This window comes from Copadichromis virginalis, linkage group LG11 (assembly GCF_057382275.1).
Source record: "Copadichromis virginalis isolate Kocher_CV1m ecotype Utaka linkage group LG11, C_Virginalis_male_GT1.1, whole genome shotgun sequence".
Taxonomy (NCBI): Eukaryota; Metazoa; Chordata; class Actinopteri; order Cichliformes; family Cichlidae; genus Copadichromis; species Copadichromis virginalis.
In genome coordinates, this window is record NC_140628.1 from 38,996,761 (window position 1) to 39,020,065 (window position 23,305).

The 23,305-nt window shown below is 44.4% G+C and overlaps 1 protein-coding gene across 1 annotated transcript; it reads left to right on the forward strand.

The window, feature by feature from the left end:
• The first annotated feature begins 757 nt into the window (after nt 1-757).
• On the forward strand, nt 758-23,292 carry plin6 (perilipin 6). Its single transcript, XM_085472422.1, has 8 exons — nt 758-813; nt 3,121-3,160; nt 3,499-3,697; nt 3,788-3,870; nt 4,529-4,766; nt 7,940-8,121; nt 19,616-19,882; nt 19,966-23,292. Exons 1-8 carry the CDS (start codon nt 758-760, stop codon nt 20,374-20,376), a joined length of 1,476 nt encoding a protein of 491 aa, XP_085328548.1. The 3' UTR covers nt 20,377-23,292.
• The last annotated feature ends 13 nt before the right edge of the window (nt 23,293-23,305 follow it).

Genomic DNA, 23,305 nt, shown 5'->3' on the forward strand with positions numbered 1-23,305 from the left:
AGGGCTGTGTGTTATCGCCTTATTGTTCATTTTGAGTTCTGCGGTTCCACTTGAAAGTTTTGTGTTTTCCCTGTTTGTAATTTTAGAGTTTTTGCCACAGCCAATAAAGCGGCCTCTTACTGTTCAAGCTTTTGTTTGAGTCCTCATCCTGCCTGCAACACAGCTAATCTGGACAGTATCGGATCGATACTAGCCTGATCAGATCAATACTTCTCTCCTCTGCGTTCAGCTCGTGGCTCCAGTACATCAGAACGCAGACGTGGCCGTCCTCCACTAACATTTTGCATTTTAGATGTTTTAAAAAAGGCCTTAGTTTTAGAGGAAGTCTAAACATAGACCACACACCAGAGGGTGCTGCAGAAAGAGTTTAATGTCTTTAACTTTACGTCTGTTTGAAAGGCTTCGATCAGTTGTTGGTTTATAGTTTCGTCAGCTTATTATTACCTTTATTCTGGATATTTCTGCTGATATTTTCCGGTGGAGCGTTGTGACTATCAGCTGGATTTACAGTATTTATATTTTGTGTTGCGTTTCCCTCGGCTCTCAGTTTCCTGTACTTTCCCCCTGAATGACCCTTTTGATTCAGAGGTAATTGATTAGTCAGAGACATGTACAGCAGGGCAATCATTCAATTTCCCCATTAAAGTCTAAAACCTCAGTGACATCACACCACGCTCCAGCCAATCTGGTCGCTGTTTATTAACCTCAAATCCCAGGAGCACTCTTTATTTACAGATTATAAAGTCAGAGTGTCTTCATGATTTTTGTCATCGTGACTCGGCTCAGCTGCTTCATCAACAGTCCTCTAATGGGGTAAGACTCTCCTGTGTGTCTGTGTTAGAGTTAAAACAGAAACTCTGTTACTGGCGCCTTGTAAAACCTGATGCTTGCAGGCACCAGAAGCTCTTCCTGAGTTTGGGACGATCAGCTCAGGACTCTGTGTGAAGTTTCCTTTCTCATCTGTGGGAAACAGCAGCTTTAAATGCTGTTTTTTATGTGTTGGCTTTGAATTCTCCATTTATTACCTGTTCTGTTCTCATACACAGCAAAATCTCCAGTGTTAAATTAACACTGGAGAGTGTCTATATGGGTCCAGTCCTCTGAGTGTTAAATACAACACTGTTGAGTGTTAAATTTACACCTTTGACAGTGTTATATGTTTAATAGTGACCCAGTCAGTTTTGAAGATTAACAAAGACTAACACTGAGCAGTGCTGATCTTCTAACACTGGAAAATAACTCAAAATGTTAGAAATATTCCAGTGTTAGAAAACCAGCACTGCTCAGTGTTGGTCTTTGTTAATCTTCAAAACTGACTAGGTTACTTTCCACCTGTCAGACGGTTGGTGGTTTGCTCCCTGGCAAATTAACCTGCTTTACGGTTACACAAGTAGTGTTTAGAGAAAAAGTAAGTGCATGGTTAAAGAAAATGTTTCATGTTAACAAAATGACAATTTTTTAAATCATCTGGAAATAAAAATTTTATTGTGTTTGAGCATGTATTCATATCTTTGTGGGGACCAAAAACTAATAATTGACTTGAGGGGACCAACAGCGTAATGGGGACCAGAATCCTGGACGGCATTTTTACACTCAAAATGTGGTTTTAGTGTCAGAGTTACAATTAGGTAATGTTTGGGGAAAGCATTACGTCACTTAGATGCCCCCACAAGATATGAATACCCGAGTGTGTGTGTGTGTGTGTGTGTGTGTGTGTGTGTGTGTGTGTGTGTGTGTGCTGGCACACTGGAATATTCAGCCGCTTTTCTTTGCCTGTACAGTAACACATTTTTGTGTAATAACACTCGTACGTTCTGAATGTTTTACCGTTGCATAAGAACCAAGTTTATGTTGTGACCCCGCTCTACACTTCTGTGCGCTGTGAATCCTTTAATTTATTTATTTTCTGCGTATTGTTCATTTTCTTTAATTTAATTATTCTATTTTACTTATTTCTTTGTAGTGAAGTAAGAATCTTATTGCCCAGCGTAACCTGAGCGGTGCGGAGGACAACAAACTTCTTCATTCAAAGTTTATTGCAGATAACAGTAACTACCTTTGCTCCTTCTGAAGAAATTATGATGGGACCCTAAAAAAATTACTACGTACAATAATGGATTTCTATACATTTTACATCAGATGAAAATGTTTGTTGTAAGATTTGGATAATTATTTATTAAAAGTGAGACATTTTAAATGAGAATAAGAAAGTATATCTCTGTGCCCCCCTCTCCCTGTTAATGCCCTACCTGCCCCCCTGGCAACACTTTGCTAGACCCGCCCCTGCACAGTTACCAGCTGTCAGCTACTTAGAAAAGGATCCTGGTGTTATTTGTCTCTCAGAAACAGCTCATAACTTCCCTTCAACTCATTCATCCAGCCAGTCCAGCTATGCATGTAACCCAACTAATACCTGTGGTCACTGCTTAACTTTAACGTTGCGAAGCTGCCAATTTACCGCTCAGTCTACATCCCAACCTTCACCGATGGTCACAAGCTCTGGGTAGCGACCAAAGGATGAGGTCATGGATACAAATGAGTTTCCTTGGAAGAGAGTTCGGCAGAATATGGATGGATGATTTCCAATGATCCCAGTCTGAATTGTGGGATTATTTCCACTTCATCCATGTTGAGTAGTTTAAATAGACGTTGCTGAAAATCAAAAACAGCAACAAACAAATAAAGAAAAAGTCAAAAAAAGTTCCCTCATGCAGAAAACTGCAAAATACTGATTATGTGTCTGAAATACAGAACGTTTATCTTGGTGCAATAGTTTTCCTCGTGATGTTTTTAGGTGACTTACTGAAGGTGCTTTCCATTTTCCACAGAGACGACTTGTAAAGCTGAAACTCAGATGATGCAAACTCAAGATCATTTTCTCCCTGTAAAGTCTTCACGCCGTTTCTCTGCGCTCTCGTTTTAAAGAAAGGCTTTTGTGCTGCGTCTGAGCCGCTGTGTGCTCGGCGGCTGGAGCGGATGGTGCGAAGAAAAGACGATTTTCATGCTGGCTTTGGTCGAACAGTCGTGAGCTTTGTGGAGGCTTGGCAGCTGACTGCCTCATGCTGATGTGAAGGTCGTGGAGGCGAGTCTGATCTGTGACCTCTGTTTGTTTTTTCTCAGATTTGGCGAAAGAGAAATGTCATCTCATCCAGATCATGAGGTGAGCTAAGAGCGAACATACTTAGGCTTCGCCCAAACGTTTCTCCAGCTCCTCCACAGAAGAGGAGGAAGGGATTCGATCTGTGGAAGCATGAGCAACAAATGATGAAATACAGAATGAATGGGAATAAAAGAACAACGTGATCTGTGTTTGTATCGATATATAAGTATGTGAAAAAGTATTTGTGAGGTGGAGGTGGGCTCGGATCATTGTCCTGCTGCATAACCTGAGGGAGCTTTAGCTCCAATGCCCAAATATTCCAGTATTCCCAGTTCCAGCTTTAAAAAACCCCATTGTAGTCCTGATGAGGTGTAACGGTTTTCCTCCTCGTGTTTCAGACCAATGCCATCCTGAGAGCTTCCCATCTGCCTCTGGTTCGCTCAGCGTTACAGATGGTGACTTCGATGTACTCGGGGGTCAAAGCTCGCAACCGTCTGCTGGGTCTGATGGGAGGAATGGCCGAGGTCGGAGTTCGCAGCTTTTCCCAAGAGGCCATGAGACGAGCCACGCCCCTCCTGCAGAGTTTGGAGCCACAGAGTACGTGACAGCACTGCTGGCACCGTTAGCTTCATCTCACCTAATCACAGTTTCGCTGCCTCTGAATCGTGTTTGTCTTGTTCTCCACAGTCGATGCTGCCAACAGTTTTGCTCTCGTTGGTCTTGATCACCTGGAGAAAACCTATCCGATCCTGAACCAGTCAACAGACGAGGTCAGTACCTGCTACAGATGTGATGTTTCTGTTGTGGTCATGTCACAAACTTTTCTTTGCACCGCTGCCAGTTAAGGTAACGGTAAATTTCTGCACTAGAGTACGAGCGAGCAGCCAGGCTGTCGAAACAACAGGATCCAACGGAAGAAAGGCTCAGCATTGTTTTAAAAGGCTATACACGGATCATTTAAAATCATCACCTTTATGTAAAATTAAAGTAATAAATGTAGTTTTTCCATCCAGCTTAAAGTCCTTCAGACATCACTCAAAGGATTCAGTTGTAGTTTCAGGTGTTTGTCTAGAACAGGACACCTGGGGGCAGAAATCACCTGGAGAAAGCCTCTGGGCACTTCCTGCTCAGCAGCCGACACACAGAGAGCTGCTCTGAGGAGGTGGTGGAAACCAAACCTGGAGCTCAAAGAGATTCATTAGGCAGGCCCAAACAGGACTGTAGATAATTGTAAAGTGTCTCACATGCTTCAGCTGCCCCCAGGTGGATCGTATCAGTTTGATCTCCTCCAACATTTGCAGTGTCTCTGAGCCTGTTAAAGGCTTAATGTGCAAAGACGACTCTTAAAAACCGTTTACAATGTCAGGGAAGGCTGCTGCCTGATGTTACAGGGACTTTAAATCGCTGTAAATGCCTGCCTCTGATCAGGTTATGACTCACCTGAAGGACGCCTTCTTCCTGACCCTGGATGACGTGCAGCTGTGGGTGGTGGACGGCCTGGACGCAGCTCTGGATCAGCTGGAGCGTCTGGCCAACGTAGGCCGAGTGGCTGTGCAGCAGCTGCAGAACACTCAGGTGGGCCAGGCCGCCATGTCGGGACTCGATGACGTGCTGAGTCGCGTGGAGGACGCCACCGCCTACTACCTGCCCCTCCCACCCACACTGCGTGAGTATGAGGAGGGTTGTAGTGCTCTTTGGCAAAACAGCTATTTTTCTGTAAGTCTGAGAGATTTAAGCTAATGTTGCCTCACCTGTAGTTATCGTGTTATCACACAGAAATGCATCCCTGCAGCTCGTATTTCAGACGAGATTATCGAGAATCAACTTTTTTCTGTGGAAAACGTGTGTTTTAGTGTGAGTACATATCTTTGTGGGGCAAAATCCCCACAAGTTTGAAGGCATTTTTGAGACTCAAAATGTGGTTTTAGAGTCAGGGTCATGGTTAAGGTCAGGGGCTGGGAAAGCGTTATGTCGATTAGATGTCTGCAAAAGATAGGAGTACTTGACACTGTGGCTGTATCCCAATTCAGGGTCTGCAGCCTTAAAGGCCGCATTTCAAGGCCGATTACGTCACAGCGGCGCGCCGAAGGCTGTCCCAATTCAAAGGCTGCTCGAAGTGCGGCCCTCAAATGCGTCCTTCATTTCCCTGAATTTTAAGGCTGTGGCAGTGTAGACTTCGTGGTCCCATATATCCCACAATTCATAGCGCGGCAGTCGGTGTGGAGAATTCTGCCGCAGACGGCAGAAGCGGAGCGGCCGAAGAGTAAACTGTGAAAAGTAAGTACTGAATATGATGTCACTTATTTATGTGCAAATGTTTAATAACGAAGAACATTAAAACATTACTGTTGGCCACATGTCTTGTGGCCTCTGACAGTGGACTCATCTCTGTGCTTGTCCTGCTAGACCTCAGTGCAGCATTCGATACTGTCGACCATAATATCCTATTAGATGATTAGAACATGCTGTAGGTATTACAGGTACTGCACTGCAGTGGTTTGTATCATATCTATCTAATAGACTCCAGTTTGTGCATGTAAATGGAGAGTCCTCTTCACACACTGAGGTTAATTATGGAGTTCCACAGGGTTCAGTGCTAGGACCAATTCTGTTTACATTATACATGCTTCCCTTAGGCAGCATCATTAGAAGACATAGCATACATTTACACTGCTATGCAGATGACACCCAGCTCTATCTGTCCATGAAGCCAGATAACACACACCAATGAGTTACACTGCAGGAATGTCTTAAAAACATAAAGACCTGGATGGCCGCTAACTTTCTGCTTCTTAATTCAGATCAAACTGAGGTTATTGTACTCGGCCCTGAAAAGCTTAGAAATATGGTATCTAAGCAGATTCTTACTCTGGATGGCATTACCTTGGCCTCCAGTAACACTGTGAGGAACCTTGGAGTCATGTTTGACCAGGACATGTCCTTCAACGCACATATTAAACAAATATGTAAGACTGCTTTCTTCCATTTGCGCAACATCTCTAAAATTAGAAATATCCTGTCTCAGAGTGACGCTGAAAAACTAGTTCATGCATTTATTACTTCCAGGCTGGACGACTGTAATTCATTATTATCAGGAAGTCCTAAAAACTCCCTGAAAAGCCTTCAGCTGATCCAAAATTCTGCAGCAAGAGTCCTGACAGGGACTAGAAAGAGAGAGCAGATTTCTCCTGTTTTGGCTTCCCTTCATTGGCTTCCTGTTAAATCCAGAATTGAATTCAAAATCCTGCTCCTCACATACAAGGTCTTAAATAATCAGGCCCCATCTTATCTTAATGACCTTGTAGTACCATATCACCCTATTAGAGCACTTCGCTCTGCAGGCCTACTTGTTGTTCCTAGAGTATTTAAAAGTAGAATGGGAGGCAGAGCCTTCAGTTTTCAGGCCCCTCTTCTGTGGAACCAGCTTCCAGTTTGGATTCAGGAGACAGACACTATCTCTACTTTCAAGATTAGGCTTCAAACTTTCCTTTTTGCTAAAGCATATAGTTAGGGCTGGACCAGGTGACCCTGAATCCTCCCTTAGTTATGCTGCAATAGACGTAGGCTGCCGGGGATTCCCATGATGAGTTTTTCCTTTCCAGTCACCTTTCTCACTCACTATGTATTAACAGACCTCTCTGCATTGAATCATATCTGTTATTAATCTCTGTCTCTCTTCCACAGCATGTCTTTATCCTGTCTTCCTTCTCTCACCCCAACCGGTCGCAGCAGATGGCCCCGCCCCTCCCTGAGCCTGGTTCTGCCGGAGGTTTCTTCCTGTTAAAAGGGAGTTTTTCCTTCCCACTGTCGCCAAAGTGCTGCTCATAGGGGGTCATATGATTGTTGGGTTTTTCTCTGTATCTATGAAGCGCCTTGAGGCGACTTTTGTTGTGATTTGGCGCTATATAAATAAAATTGAATTGAATTGAATGTCGGCGAAGTTATGTGACATTAGTGACGTTTGCACTAACTTGGTTTTAAAGCCTTTACTTTAAAATATACGCCGTTCAATAGCTGAGCTTAATCTTACAGAGAATGATCAAAGCTCATGTAGAAAGAAACAAATGAACAAAAGATTTTCTCCTTCATTTCTGTCAAACAAAGCTGTATGACACGTTTCCAGCTGTTAGTATCATGGTTGCTAGGCAACCTGGGCAGCGCAATGGAGGCTAGACCGTCCCAATACACAAGCCTTGCACTTCCGGCCTTAGCGGTCTTTGAGTATGCGGCCCTTGAGGATCGTTGAGGCTGCATACTTTAAGGCTGCAGACCCTGAATTGGGATACAGCCTGTGTCTGCGTGTGGGATATTTTTCTGCAGAATTCAACCAGCAGAGGGAGCCGAAGCTCTGCTGACTCCCCAAACTGCTGCTGGCGACTTCAGCTCTTTATGCTGATAATAGCCAACGAACCAATCAGAGAGCAGAGTCCTCAGTGTCACATGTTGACGCCAATAACACTGAAGGTGACAGGATCAAAACCTCACTTCATGTGACACTCTGAGGAAATTTCTAGACTGAGTGTGTTTACCGTTTGTCTTTATATCTATGTGAGGCCTGGTTGGAATTTTAAAACAGCGAGGACATTTGAGCTGTGTCACCGAAAGTGTTTTTAAAATCTTCTTATTGTAGGTCAGGGGCGTCAAATGCAAGGGCCACACCAGGAAATGAGACCAGACATGAAGTTTCTGAACATGCTTTAATGTCATGTGAAATGCACGTCCTGCCCAGACTCCAGTTCAGCACGAGTTCTACAAACGTTACTTTTGATGGCTGCTTGCTGTAACCTATCTTTATGAATGCAAAGCCTTCTGCCTCTGAACGTCTCTGCCATCCATCAGGTCAGGAATGGGAGCTGAGGGTGCAGCAGTACGAGAGTGAAGACGATGGCGATGAGCCCAGTATGTGGACGAGGGTCCGCAGCCTCCTGCTGACTCTCAGCCTGCAGCTTTATCACCGCCTGATGAAGATCAGAGAGCAGCTGCAGAGAGCCGTCAGGGCGATGGGAGACGCTGCCGACAAGGTGAGAGCAAACCAAACTCCCGCAGAACTCGGTGTGTGATGTTTAACGTGAAAGGAAACACGACAGAGTTGTGGGGTTTGTTTAGGCAACCTGAATGCCAGTGAGAGAAGAAATCAGATTCATTTTAAGGTCCGGAAGACCTGGGATCTAATCCACATAAACCTAAAAGAGGAACCAAATCTAAACTAAACTACATCTAAACATGTTGGAGGATCTCAACAGTTCCCCCAACGAAATGGCAAGTCCAGAGAGCGTGAGTTCTTAGAAATTCTTTCACATACCCAGCAGACATCCTCGCGTGGACCCACTTTTGGTAGCTGTGGGTGAACTGTGGGCCTGTGTGGGCAGAAAAAACCCACACTTATCCCACACTGACCTGAGTGGCTGTGCTCACCGCAACTTTGTCCTTTGGGGCCTCAGAAAGGGGCTTCTATGGGCACACTACTACACTGCCCAGCTGGGGCACATCTGGACCTTATAGTGCAGGATTCATTCCATGTAATCTGAATCATATCCAGTAATTTGATTGATAAAATCAATCCCCCAGCTGAGTTTGGGCTGCAGATAAATGATAAATGGCCTGTATTTGTATAGCGCTTTACTAGTCCCTAAGAACCCCAAAGCGCTTTACACATCCGGTCATCCACACATTCACACACTGGTGATGAAGCTACATTGTAGCCACAGCCGCCCTGGGGCGCACTGACAGAGGTGAGGCTGCCGGACACTGGTGCCACCGGGCCCTCTGACCACCACCAGTAGGCAACGGGTGAAGTGTCTTGCCCAAGGACACAACGACCGAGACTGTCCAAGCCGGGGCTCGAACCGGCAACCTTCCGATTACAAGACGAACTGCCAACTCTTGAGCCACGATCGCCTCAAGAGTTGGGATAAAAGTATAACAACTTGGACGTAGCTTCCAGGTCCTGTCTTCTGACTTATGACCAGCAGGGGGCGATATCTATGATCTCCTAGCTTCTCTGGGCTCGGCCGCGTGTTTCACATGATACTGAATAAACGTTTTAGACAGTTTTGTAAACATTGCGTATTTTAAGACTCACAAAGGAGGATTATCGAACAACAACAACAGCCAACAACCTCGAAGTTTGATGGTCCCATCGATTTAAAACACCACGAAGGCGATGATGAAAAAACACATCACAAGGTCAAAAAACAGGACTTCAGGACCCTGGGGCTGATGTCACCAGAGGAATTAAAACATTTAAACCTTTTCTAATGATGATGATGATGATAAGTATCTGTCAGTCACACTTTCCAGGTTTTTACTTTAAACCTGTCTTTATGTTTGAATGTGAGGAACTGACTGTGACAGTCACACTTTAAAAATACAAACAAAAGTCCTCATAATTATGACGAGCACATGAGGAAATATGTCCACCTGGGCCAAACTAAACTGCACGTTTCTGTGTCCTGAGATAATTTGAGTCCAGTGTGTTCTCGTTTTGTTGTTAATGTTAGTTTCAGTTATTTAGCCTCCTAAGACCCGAACTCTTCCACAGCAGCATTTTTAATTTCTCTTTGATATTTGGGCTGACTGGGTCCTGATGAATGTAAAAACAAAGAATTAGCAGATTTTTTTTTTGCCTAATTTTTGTTTCTAACAAAAATAAGAGCCACATATGAGGATATTCATTTTAAATTTTGATAGAAGAGTAGCACATACTGTCCTCGTAAGTGGATATCAGGCCCTTGTAGAGCAAAATTGAGTATTTTGGTCTAAATAACCCAAAATGTGATGTCAACATATGTGGACGCCAGGTCCTAGGAGGTTAAAGCTTTTAGTTTTCTGTGTTATTTTTAGTAGCTGTTTGTCGTTCAATAATGACTCAGGGTTCGTGAATATCATCGAGCATCATTTACTTCGAAACAAAGCAACCATTACACGTTAGTCATTCCATTCCAGGGGGCGGGTCCCCTCCTCTTGCTTCCCGTCTCACTGCGTGCATGCGCAGCATACTAATACGGAACAGGTATATTAAAGCAGCATTAATGAACAACATTGGTCAGATGTTCTACATCCCCTCTCTTTAGCTTATGGCTGTATAAACTGCTAACAACACCTTTAGCAATAACACGTTAACAACATGTCCATATCATAACATTCTAGCCTAAACATTAACAACTTACTTCACACCTTGAACTGTGTCATTGGTAAGGACATGGAGAGCATTTAACTTTGCTGACATCACATCACTTGTACTGTCCACTTTTTTTTTTTTTTTTTTTTTGTGTTACTGTCCATCTCTTATGCCTTAGTGTTCATACTTGGGGTTTGGTTTGCAGACCCTCCCAGATCGTGTGATGTAAGCATCACGTGCCGGGCGACAGGGGGACTGGACTGGGGCTTGTGTGAAGTGTTGCGTGTGGCTATGTGTTTGTTCGTCGGTTTGTGTCACGGGTTCTTGGATGTGCTGTGGGGAGTCAGTGGTAGGTGGTTGGGCTGCGGTGTAATCATCACGGGAATCTCCGTGTGGTGGTGGCGGTTCAGAGACTGGGAGGATATGTCTGCGGTTTCGCCTGTACTCTCCAGCTCCTGACTGGACGATGTACGATCTGGGCTCTTCGCGGGCTTCCTTGATGGTTCCTAAGGAGTCATGTCCTTGACGCGTTTGCATCCGCACAACCTCACCTGGCATGAGGGGGCGGAGGGGTCTGCTGGACTTGTCATAGTATCTCTTTTGTGCCTGGCGCTTGTGAAGTAGGTTTGTTTTAACTGTTCTGTTGCTTTTGGGGCTGGGAACGAGCAGACGTCTACACACGGGTAGGGTCGTGCGCGTCTGTCTTGACATCAGCCTTTCAGCTGGGGAACCTAATGTGTTGTCTCGTGGCACGTTGCGGAGATTGAGTAGGTTAAGGAAGACATCCGTTCCATCTCTCTTTGATCTTTCCATCAACTGCTTTGCACTGCGAACCGCACGTTCAGCCAATCCATTGGCCTGCGGGTATTCTGGGCTACTTGTCACATGAACAAAGTCCCATGCTGAAGCAAAGTCTGCAAAGCGTTGGCTGGTGAACTGAGTGCCGTTGTCTGATATTACTTTGTGCGGGCTGCCATGGACAGAAAAGTGTCTTTTGAGCTTTGTGATGACAGTGTTGGCGGTTAGGTCTGGAAGCAGGTCTACTTCGAACCAACCTGAGTAAGAGTCGACTACAACCAGGTGATGTTGTCCGTTCCACTCGAAGATGTCGGTGGCGACGGTTGACCAGGGTAGGTCTGGCACTGGATGTAGCTTTAACGGCTCTTTCTGTTGATGTGGCCTTGTGCTGTTGCACACTGGACACGCAGCTGTTTCTTGCTCAATATCTGCTGTCATTGTGGGCCAAAACACAATGCCACGGGCCCTGCGTTTAGTAGCTTCCATGCCTGGGTGCCCTCTGTGGAGGATGACGATATAATCTTTTTGCAAAGATTTAGGAATCACTGTTTTCAGCCATTTCATGACAATGCCATCTTCTAGAGTGAGTTCGTCTCGATATGGGTGGTATTGACGAAGTTCTGTGGGCAGCTGAGTTTGTCTGCAAGGCCATCCTCTCATTATGACAGTGCTCAGTTTCTGTAGCTCTGGATCTGAGGCAGTGTGTTCCTTTAGCTGCATCAGCCTGTAAGAAGAGATTTGCTGGATCGACATGATCTCGTAGTCAGCTGTTTCATCACTGTTCTGATCCGTCGAGGTTGTGGGAGCACGGGATAAAGTGTCGGCGAGGTACATCTGCGAGCCTTTTTTGTACACTATCTGAAAGTTGTACTTTTGCAGCCTAAGCATCATGCGTTGCAGTCTGGCTGGAGCTGAATGTATTGGCTTGTTCAAGATAGTGACTAATGGCTGATGATCGGTTTCAATTTGGATTTGTTTCCCATAGATGTAATCATTAAACTTGGAACAACCAAATACGACTGCAAGAAGCTCCTTCTCAATCTGCGCATAGCGCGTTTCTGTCTGTGTCAGAGTACGAGATGAGTAGGCAATCGGGGCGCCTTCTTGGAGGCATGCAGCCCCGAGTCCATGCTGCGATGCGTCACACGTTAGCGTGACGGGTTTCTTTACGTCGTAGTATCTGAGGGTAGGAGGACTGGTCAGGCTTCGTTTTAAAGCATCGAATGCATCTTGATGCTGCTTGAGCCAACACCACTGTACGTCTTTGCACGTTAGCTCCCGAAGTGGGGCTGAAAGCTCGCTGAAATTAGGAATGAACTTTCCTAGGTAATTAATCATCCCTAAGAAGCGTTGGAGAGCTGTGACGTTTTCAGGTGTGGGCATCTCTTCAATTGCTTTGGTCTTTGCTGGGTCAGGCTTCAAGCCCTCGCTTGTGAAGACGTGGCCAACATAGCAGGCTTCTTTGAGACTGAATTTGCACTTCAGGGGGTTAAGTCTCAGCTTGACTTCCCTTGCACGGTCGAGTACTTTTCTGAGATTGTGTTCATGCTCTTTCATATCTCTTCCACCGATGAGTATGTCATCGACAATGATAGCACAGGGGTATCCAGCAAAGATCTGCTCCATTGCACGCTGGAACACCTCACTGGCTGAGTTTATTCCATATGGCATTCTTAGAAAGCGGAATCTGCCAAACGGTGAGCTGAAAGTTGTGAGCATGGATGATTGGTGGTCAAGTGTTATCTGCCAAAAGGAGCATTTCGCATCCAAGACGGAAAAGACTTTGGAGTTAGGCATTTGGGCGGCTATCTCCTCTATAGTACGCATAGGATGATGTGGGCGTTTTAGTGCTTTATTCAAGTCTCTTGGATCGATGCAGAGTCTGATCTCATCTGAATTTTTCTTGTGGGTCGCCACCATGGACGACACCCATTCTGTTGGCTCTGTGACAGGGGTGATCACACCCAACTCGACCATACGGGTTAATTCTGCTCTAACCTTGTCTAGCATTGGAACTGGTATTTTGCGTGCTGGCTTTATTACTGGTGTGACTTCTGGGTCTATTTTCATGGAATAGATAACCGGAAGTTTACCAAGTTTATCTTCGAAGAGGTCTGAATACTCTGAGAAGATCTGTTCTGAAAAGGTGCTTTCCACTTCCTTAGTCACATGGTGGACTTCTTTGTTTAGTGTGATTAATTGTAAGTGAAGTGAGTCTGGTAAGCCAAGTAGGGGTTGTACGTCTCGTTTCACTATGAAGAACTGCAGAGGGTAGTCCTTGCCTGCAGAGTGGCATGAGAGTGTTGCTGTGCCAGCTGTTTGAATTTCCTCTCCCCCATATGCCACCAGTTTAGTGTTTCGTGATGGCATGAGTTTTTCATCATGTCTCAGTTGTTCAAAAAGGTTAGCTGGCATGACATTACATTTGGCGCCAGTGTCCACTTTGAGCTCTAAGGGTTTTCCATTAATATGCACCGTGGTGAAAATGTCATTCTTGTATGGAAAGCAGGGATTTATAGTGTCTATGTCAATTCCATTCACATAGAACATTTCTTCATCGCTGCCGTGCGCCTGCATTTCAATGTGGTTTACGGGTCTCTTTTTGAATTGCCGTGTTTGTGATGACTTGCAGCATTTCTGGAAATGATCCCACTTCTGACACCATGTTTGTCGTTCAATAATGACTCAGGGTTCGTGAATATCATCGAGCATCATTTACTTCGAAACAAAGCAACCATTACACGTTAGTCATTCCATTCCAGGGGGCGGGTCCCCTCCTCTTGCTTCCCGTCTCACTGCGTGCATGCGCAGCATACTAATACGGAACAGGTATATTAAAGCAGCATTAATGAACAACATTGGTCAGATGTTCTACAGTAGCGTTCACCTTTGACTCGTCCTCCTCAGTTTATCCTAAAACCCCCACGTTTCTCCTCCCAGCAGCTTTTATGACTCTCAGGCTGGGACCAGCGTTTATCGCTGAGAGGCGGCGGCAGCAAGCTCTTCCCTAAAACAAACGTTTCTGTCATTTTCACCATGATAGAAATCTTCTGCCGTCCAGAACAAACAAACGAGGAGACGTGAAGCAGCTGCTGTAAGACGAGTGGTCTCGTTTATCTAGCTCTGTGAGGACCAGTTGTTAAAAAATGAAAGCAAATTAGCCCAACACACAGGTCTGTCTGAGGGTTCAGAGGTCGACACGCGAAGTTTCCGATACAAAAGTCCAACCTGTTCAAAGTGTCTTTCTTTTCTTTTTATCCAATTCAACATAAAATATCCAATAAACCTGAAGAAACATGATTCAGAAGTGACTGTGCAAACCAATGAAACCATCCCAGAAGCTGTGGGATGAAACTGCACTTAAAATGGGACGTAAGACATTAAAAAACACCTCATGCACGCCTGACAAGTCAGAAATGTTCCAACTTAAGAATCTTGGAACATTTTGGCCAGTTTGTCCAGAAAGTCCTAAAACTGAGAACATAGAAACCTGAACAACAGCCCTACAAACTGAAATATGAAACGTCAGACAGGATAAGAGCGGCAGGATGTTTCTCAGACACCTACATGTGTGCTCATTACACCTGGGAGCGCCAAAGTGTGTGTGTGTGTGTGTGTGTGTGTGTGTGTGTGTGTGTGTGTGTGTGTGTGTGTGTGTGTGTGTGTGTGTGTTGGCGGCAGCTACATGACTGGACACACACGCACACACGCACACACGCACACATCAGACTCAGTTTGATCGAGTACAGATTAGCGTTGTTATGTGAGCAGATAAATTGAGAAGAATTTTAAACGAGAAGAATCCAAAGAGAGAAAACGTGACTCGACACTAAAACATGAATGAAAGCAATGGGAGGAAGCTCCAGCCTGCTCGGTGCAGGTGTTGCAGGAACACCTGTATTCACGGCGCTGTAATGACAACAGGAAACGGCTCATAAAGACATCTCCGAGGTCACTTTGACTTTGGCCTCCGGGCCTCACGTGTAAATCAAATCAAATCAAATCACTTTTTATTGTCACATCACATGTGCAGGCACACTGGCACAGCACATGCGAGTGAAATTCTGTAAATGTTTTTTAGGGTGTGGATGAGAACAGAAAATAAATATCAGCGTCAGTTTAGATGTCCTGCTGTTAAAGAAAACACAAGTGTTCTCTGAATAGCGAGGGATGGATTGATGGCACACAGATGGGAGTCTCCTGCCTTCGGGAAAATGAGCTCCATTAAAGATAAATGGATGTGCTTCCTCAGCAGACGGCTGTAATCTAAGCGGAGCTCGCTGCCTACGTGCCGCGTGGAGCGTCTGAGCTGATGGGGCGATAACGGCCGAGTGCGGTCTGCTCAGACTCACGGCCTCAGCTTGTTTAAAACATCATCAGCGACATGCAGAGCGACACAGATCTACATCATGATATTCAGCCTCTGCCCTCAAAGTGCACAATGAGAAGTTTATCTGTGGGTGATTTTAACTGTATTTCACAGATGCAACCTGTTACTTTACGCTACACTGAGAAACACTCATTACACTACACTCAGTGTTTGTACAGAAGCAGTTTTTGTAGCGTTGCCTCTACAGGACAGTTTAAATCACAAGTGCAGACTGTCAGCGTCACTTCAAGGAGTTTAAAATTTGTCATGAATTGTTCTGGACTTTCATTCATTTTTATGTACAATAACTGGACAGACTAACTTTAATTTTAAGGACTGGTTTAACTACTTTAATACTAGTCAGTCTAAACTGTGAGGCGCTTTCACCTGCTGCCATTCATGCCCACGCCATCACCCTGCTGGTGTCTGCTTCAGCTTTTCCCATCGTTCAGCTCCAACTTCATCTTGGTTTCTGTGCCGGCTTTTTTTCTGGCTAATCCAAGTTTTCCTAAGTCGGGTCTGTCCTTCTTGTTCTTCAGTGGAGTGCAGTCTATCGTAAACTCTGTATTTCCACTCATGTCCCGATTCAGACCTCATCATCGCGTTCTTCACTCGCTCCCATGTTGTGCGGAGGTTTTCTTAAACAAGGAAAGACGTCTGCACCACGATTTGTCTCCTGTGTGTTTCAGACCTTTCAGTGTTGCTGATCCCGTTGGTGGATTCCTTCTTTTTGAGACTTTTTAAGCAGATTGTGGATTTTTGCTGTTCTTATTTTGGTTTAATTTTGGTTTTTCATGGTAATAACGGCCACCTTCACTTCAACTGCCTGTCAGTCAATTGTTTAAGTACCTTTAAACTCAGGAGTTTAGATCATTCCTAAACCATTAATGCAATTTTATCTTTAATGCAAATGATAATTCGCACTCAAAACACATCTTGATATTCATATCTTCAAGATTAGGCTTCAAACTTTCCTTTTTGCTAAAGCATATAGTTAGGGCTGGACCAGGTGACCCTGAATCCTCCCTTAGTTATGCTGCAATAGATGTAGGCTGCCGGGGATTCCCATGATGCATTGAGTTTTTCTTCTTCACTCACTATGTGTTAACAGACCTCTCTGCACTGAATCATATCTGTTATTAACCTCTGTCTCTCTTCCACAGCATGTCTTTATCCTGTCTTCCTTCTCTCACCCCAACCAATCACAGCAGATGGCCCCGCCCCTCCCTGAGCCTGGTTCTGCCGGAGGTTTCTTCCTGTTAAAAGGGAGTTTTTCCTTCCCACTGTCGCCAAAGTGCTGCTCATAGGGCGTCATATGATTGTTGGGTTTGTCTCTGTATGTAGTATTGTAGGATCTACCTGACATTATAAAGCACCCTGAGGTGACTTTTGTTGTAATTTGGCGCTGTATAAATAAAAATAAATTGAATCTTTGTGGGGACCAAAATGATATGAATACCCGACGTGTGTGTGTGTGTGTGTAAAGATGCACACAGAGGATTGTGAAGTTATTTGAATGAAAGGCAGAAACGTGACAATGTTTGTCTAGATTGTGTTTGTGCATTACGTCGTCCTGATCACTGAGCCAAACACTGACTGCGCCCAGTGTTATTGTAGGTCTCTATCTTACCGTATAAAACGCCTTGAGGCGTCTGTTGTTGTGATTTGGTTTTATAAAATCAAACTGATTGAATTAGACCTGCTGCTGAAGCTCCACGTGTTGCTGCTTTGATAGCACCATTACTGCGTGCAGCACCACGGGAAAGCAAAGACCTTCACAGTTTTGGTGCAGCCTTCTGAACTGAAGCATCGTGATTCACCGCATGCAGTAGAAGTAGTGAGGAGCGATAAAACGAGTTGGATGCCCTAAAATGTTTCAGCTCTTTGAGTTTTAATGAGTCTTTTATCAAAAGCATCTTTGGTGTGAGGAAACACTGAACTCTATCCTTTCCCCTGTGAAACATGAAAGGCTTCTGTGGTGTTTTTACTTCACCAGTGAGCAGTTTGTTTCTTCTTGCTGGTATCTGGCCGTGCTGTGAAAGGCACGTCGCAGTGACCCTGCAAAAGCCTGTCATCTCCTCCACAGTGTGACTTATAAGCACAGGCTGGTCACATTTCTGAGGCTCGGCTGTGGGCGCAGCCGTCCTGTTTCATTCAGACTAATGAGGACGTGTCTCTGCAGGTGAGCTGGTCAACATGTTGTTGTGTCAGCAGCAATCTGCCGCCTCATTAGCCTGTCGCTGTGCGCTCACGTGTTCAAGTGGCTGTTTGTCAGCAGCACAGAAGGTCACAGCCCGCTGTCTCAGTTTGACCCAAATACCCGAACCCCAAATTTCCCAGGACAGACCTGAGAACATTTTGTATTCGGAGAGAAAAACAACAATCTCTGCGTAAATATCTCGTTACGCATCCTGGCTTGTCTCTGATTGGTCGGCTGATGCTCAGTCAGCTGTCACTCCAATAAACAGGACCAAAGACTGGAAGCATAAATTCCAAAATGTTCCTCCTGCTGTTTATTTTTAGCACCACTTGCTTTTCTCCCAACTTTTTTGCTGCGAATACTTTTCATGAAATAGTAAAATATCTCAGTTCGAATATGAGTTTATGAGATGTGCAAATTATTGCATTCATACTTTGTTTACATTTTACACAGCATCCAAACGTATCTGCAGTTTGTGTTGTATGTATGTTATATGCAATTACATTGGCCCAAATCTAAATTAGACAGAGTTTTGTCTCTCGGTGAGCCCTGAGTGTTTAACCTGCAGAGACGAAGTAAATGCAGACGAGGCAAGGAAGAGGAAAAGGGAGCGCAGAAGGAAAGCAGCAAGTATAAAAGAGAAGGTGGCGAGGGAAGTAAGAAAAATGAGAAAGGAAATGATGTTTCACATAAAGGATGATGGGATGGAAGGTTGTCTGTGTGTGCGGCTACTGCAGGTAGGGGAAAATCTAGACAGTGTGGAGTGAACGTCGGACAGGAAACAATCAGTGTCCTGATGTATAATTACACTTTGATCCTTTTCCTTTTAAGTAAGTGATGCAGATTGTTGCTGTGAGCCTTTCTGGAGTGAGGCAAACAAACATAATTCCTCTTATTACTGAACTTTCATCCACATAATGCAGTGTTGCCACGAGTTTACAGGCAGGCGAAATAAATGAATGGATGTTTTTATCATCTAAGAGCCCAAATTCCAGGTTTGAAGCTGTTGCTTATGGACCAGATTACGTGTCACTGTGATCCTGAAACAAGATATTTTTTATTAGTTTATAGTCTTCAAAAGAAGTATTCAGCTGGAGGCATGGTTCTTCTAAATACCAGTACAAACTGGAGTCCTTTCACATGTGAGTGTAGTTAATTCAGTGCTTTTCCTCCACAAAATAAATGCATCACTGATTACATTTGGGGACGTGTGACAGACGGGCCCTCATCTCATTCCTGCTGTTCCTGCCGTCTTTGTTCCTGAGCAATCCCTCCTCACGCGTTGCTTTCTGTGTCCTCACGTGTCGCTCTGCTTCCAGCTGGTACCGGTCCAATTTTTCTCCCCCGTTGTGTCCCAGAAAATTTGCTGTCTCCGTAAACTCTGAGAGGTTTACGGAGAGTTTATGCCAACGAAAGGACACGAGTGTCCCAGTTCGGGTATGGCACTCACTTATTACAGATTTAAGGAAAGTGCAGAGAGGCCCCACTGAACAGTAACACAGTATTTCACTACACAGATCAGAATTCATCACCGGGGCAAAGGAACTCAATCAAGCTGTTTGCGAACTTTCTTCATAATAACACCAAGAACTAAATCCTGGAGATCCTCGGGTACTGTGATCTGTTCCCAGATGGTGTTGCATGTTTGATCCACCTTCTCATTGATCCAGGCTTGGAACTGGGACTGGGAGTAGCTTATGACCCCATGAGGTTGGGTTTGTGTCTCCTCCTGGTCTCAGAATTGTTGAATGTGTTAGCCATGCATAGGTCCATTGCACCTGTCCATGATGGGTCATGTTTAGGCTACTAACAGGTACATGTATGTGTTTACTGTAAAACAGCTGTAAGGAATTCTGGTTTATGTGACAGAAAAGTTAAAGGAGGTGAAAAGACAGAAGCTGAAGAACAAAGCAGCTAGAGGAGTGAAAAAGTCGAATTCTTCCGAGTTCATTCACCATTTTAGTAAGTTTACTGCTGAAGAGACACAAGATTCATGGATGTTCTAACAACAGCACCTGTTCCCTGCAGGTTGGTCTGCTTCGGGTCCTCAAGTTGTCCGGTGACCTGCTGCAATTCCTGCAGGGCCTCCTGGTGGCGCTGGTGTACCAAGCAGAGGCCCTCAGAGAGGCCTCTCTGAATGCGGTCAGAGTTCGGACGACCATGTTGGCAGAGCTGCGTGTGGTTCGTCTGGTCCGAGCAGTACCCCTCCAAATCCAGGAGCTGCTTCAAGAGCTGAGGGAAGTGGCCAAGATCATCCTTCAGTTCGTGTTCAACACCACACCACTTTACGACATGGTGAGTAGAAAGCACCTGCAACACACCTGTAACACACCTGAGACATGTCGGGATTTCCAACTCCACTCCCCATTTGTTTTCAGCTGCAGAAACCATCTCCTCAGGAGGTGGAGGAATTCTTGAACCAAGAGGAGCTTGTATCCGACAACTCGTCTCGTCGTGGCTCCAGTAACAGCCTCTTCCTGAAGGCCATGGACGGCCGTCCTCGCCGCCGCCGGAGCCTGTACTCCCGCGCTGCACGAGGTTCCGGGGGTCCTGTGAGCCCCGACCCAACTAATGGCTGTCGTCGCTCGAGTCTAAAGGAGCCCCAAGCCGCAGAGGTGGAGGGCACGCCCCTCCCTTCCGAAGGCGCCGCCCTTCGACGGCCATCTGCCGCCGAGCTGCTCCTCGCCCCGCTCAAACAGTTCGTCTCCCAGAGCCAGAAGGCCTTCGAGTACCTGACCCCCAACTCCTCCGAAAATGCTGCCAACGCTACAGAAACAACCGACTCCTAAACACCACGCTGAGGTTTGACCCCACCCTTATCCCCCACCGACCGCGGCCTTTGACCCCGACCCCCGAGCGATTACAGCCGGCCACCTCAGTCCTGGATGATCAGACGAACCTGCCTCAGCTGCTGCTGGTTTGTGCGTTCGTGTTCAGCCGCAAAGCTGTCACCAAATTATCATTTGATCGCTGACGCCGTTCTCGCTGTGGACAGGCGGCAACATGCAAAACCTACAAGAGGTTTCCTAAAGGAGGTTTTTAAGACAGAAGAAATAAAAAAGGGCCCAAGACCAATTCGTATGGGACGCCTCCCAAAAAACACCGTCACATGAATCTAGAGTATCAGCCTGCATCAATGTAATTCCAGAGAAAACTCTGTCATTAGGTTTAATTGGGTTTAATGTCGAGCCACAAAGTCCCAAATAATCCCAGATCTGTTTCACATTTAGCAGAAAATGTTCTATATTTATTTCACAATTCTTTCAAATATGTTAAATGTATGCTGTTCATAATCTGCTTTGCTTTGTAGAAGAAGCAAGAAGCCTTTAGCCACATTTCATAACCTTTTTCCAGTCACAGAGTTGATGAGATGTGACTGAAAGCTGTTTTGTTTTTTTGGTCAACGTGCAGCTTGGTTATGATGTTATTTTGTGTTTTGCTCCTGATAATCAAGCACTGATGCAAAGTGTGGAGCAGGGAAATTATTTAACAATAGCAGTAAAATAATTTCCTGAACTTAAAGAAGGACCAAAGAGGAAGGAAAGCATATATTTTGGTTAAGTCTGATAAATTAGAATTAGAAGGTATTGTTACATTAAAAGGAGCAAAATGAAACAAAAAGGCTATACCAAAAACAGGTTATAACATAGGAAATGTGAGGTTAAAATGAAGTTAACACATAGGAGTTGTTTTTAGGCAGCATTTAGCTATGATGAAATGTATACAGGAGTAATTGCTTATATGCTTAAACTTAATTGATTAAAGTGGTTGTTTTTCTTTTGGAGCTTTTAGTAGAATAGGCTGGTTCTAATGATTTTTTGTTAAAAAGGTGGACAGTTTGTGCACAGGATGTTGATGATCAGATAAGGGAAAAATAGAGCGAGCAACCGGACGTAAAAGCAGGGCTTAAAGAGTTTTAAAGGGATGAGTAACGTTGAAGAATATATATAAATACAAGTCAATAAGTTAAGAACATAATTAGGATCATGCTTTTGATTACAGAGTCCCAAATAGGATAAGTTAGGGAGGTGCAGGAAAAGGTGTTTTGTTTCCTTTGCAGAAGATCTCGGCGACCACAGGAGGGGCGAGGATGCTGGAGATCTCGAGGCCTCATGAACCAAAAGAGAGGGACCGAGAAAACCTAAGCTTACACATGGAGTGTTCTCGAATGGGAGCTGGTTGAGCCAGAGGACGGCTAGAGAGGGTCTGAGCGAGGACACAATGTATTGCGACCTCTGGAACACCAGAGGTCGCGAGAGGGAGTGTGGAGCAGGGAAATTATTTTACTGCTATTGTTAAATAATTGTCATCATTACCATTGCATTAATAATATAATCTGGAGTTTATATTGCGTTTAGAGGTTTAAACAGTGTGTCTTTCAGAAAGGCTAAAAGTAACAGGACAGGAAACAGGCTTGGAGAGTTTTGCAGAAGTGAAAGTTATTTTGAGCAGCAGGCTAAGACGAGGCTTTAACAATGTAACAGATAGCTTTAAGAAGGCCTTAAGATGTTATGCATACAGTTATTATGTTAACTTTGTATTCCAGGTGCAGTTATGACTATTTTATACACAATGCATATCTGTGCTTATTAAAGAGTTGGAGCTCGGTCAATTAATTGGGGGTTGGAAGCTTTGTTCGGCGCGATGTCCGGACAATCTATTGTGCAAGTGACTTGGAGCCATAGAAGGAATTGCAGTACATGCTTACAAAACACTTATATATCAGATCATTTTATATTAAGGTTTTAGTAGAAGTTCTTGGTTAAAACATTTATTTAGTAGAAGACATACATATAGTCTCAGTGAGCCTCTGGTCTGGTGAAAGGTCAGAAGTGCAACAGGTGAATTGAGAAAGAGCATGTGAGGTCAACACACACACACACATGAGTTAGATTTATTTAGAGGAGAGATTAGTCATGTCTCGGCAAGAAAGAGGAACAATTCACTTTAAGACAAGAACGGAAAGTACCAGCCATGAAAATAGAAGATGATCTTCTGGGTTAAAAGTCATTGTGGTGTTGATCTGATCTATGTATAAAATGTATCTGTGACGCATGAAGGGGCGTCAGTAAATCAAACCCTGATGCTATAAAATATCTGTTCATGCTTTGATTAAGTTGAAGATTAATTCCTGTCTGTGTACAGATTATTCTTCCCACACGTGTGTTCATTAAAAATCATTGTTTGACCAAGAGCTTCTGGACCAAGGGTGGTTTGTACTCTCCTTCCTCAATTTTGAACCTTAACAAAAGTAGTGATGAAGGCTCTGTGTTGTTGGTTGGAGATGTGTGGATGGGTTTGATACCAAGACTTGTTGGGTAGACGAATGTTCGCCAAGTTCTGAACTTTATTATGTAAAAAAGACAGATGCAGCAGAATCTAGTCAAAGTGATCAGCGGTGGTTGTAATTGTCCAAAATATCGAGCACTTTGAAATATTTCACGTTCAAACCTGTCAGGAAGTGACCCGTTTTATTTGGACAGAAATTTGCTGAAACTCATTTAATCTCTTTTAATTAATATAGTTTTGATAATTTAGAAGTTATCATTGGTTTTATGGTTGTCACTCTTGTCTGTATGAAACCACTTATGTAAACGATGATCTGAAAGTGTTTCTGACTGAGCCACAAGTTCAAATAAAAGCTTCGTCAAACCTCAGAGGACTGAACAGTGACTTTGGTTCATGTTGTTTATTCAGGTTTGAATTTCAGGGGGAAAA

What these genes read in the sequence shown, in the direction of transcription:
- plin6 (XM_085472422.1), top strand. Translation starts at nt 758, where the DNA reads ATGATTTTTGTCATCGTGACTCGGCTCAGCTGCTTCATCAACAGTCCT. An exon ending in CATCTCATCCAGATCATGAG is followed by an intron (nt 3,161 to 3,498) that starts GTGAGCTAAGAG and finishes CTCGTGTTTCAG; the next exon opens with ACCAATGCCATCCTGAGAGC. An exon ending in TGAACCAGTCAACAGACGAG is followed by an intron (nt 3,871 to 4,528) that starts GTCAGTACCTGC and finishes GCCTCTGATCAG; the next exon opens with GTTATGACTCACCTGAAGGA.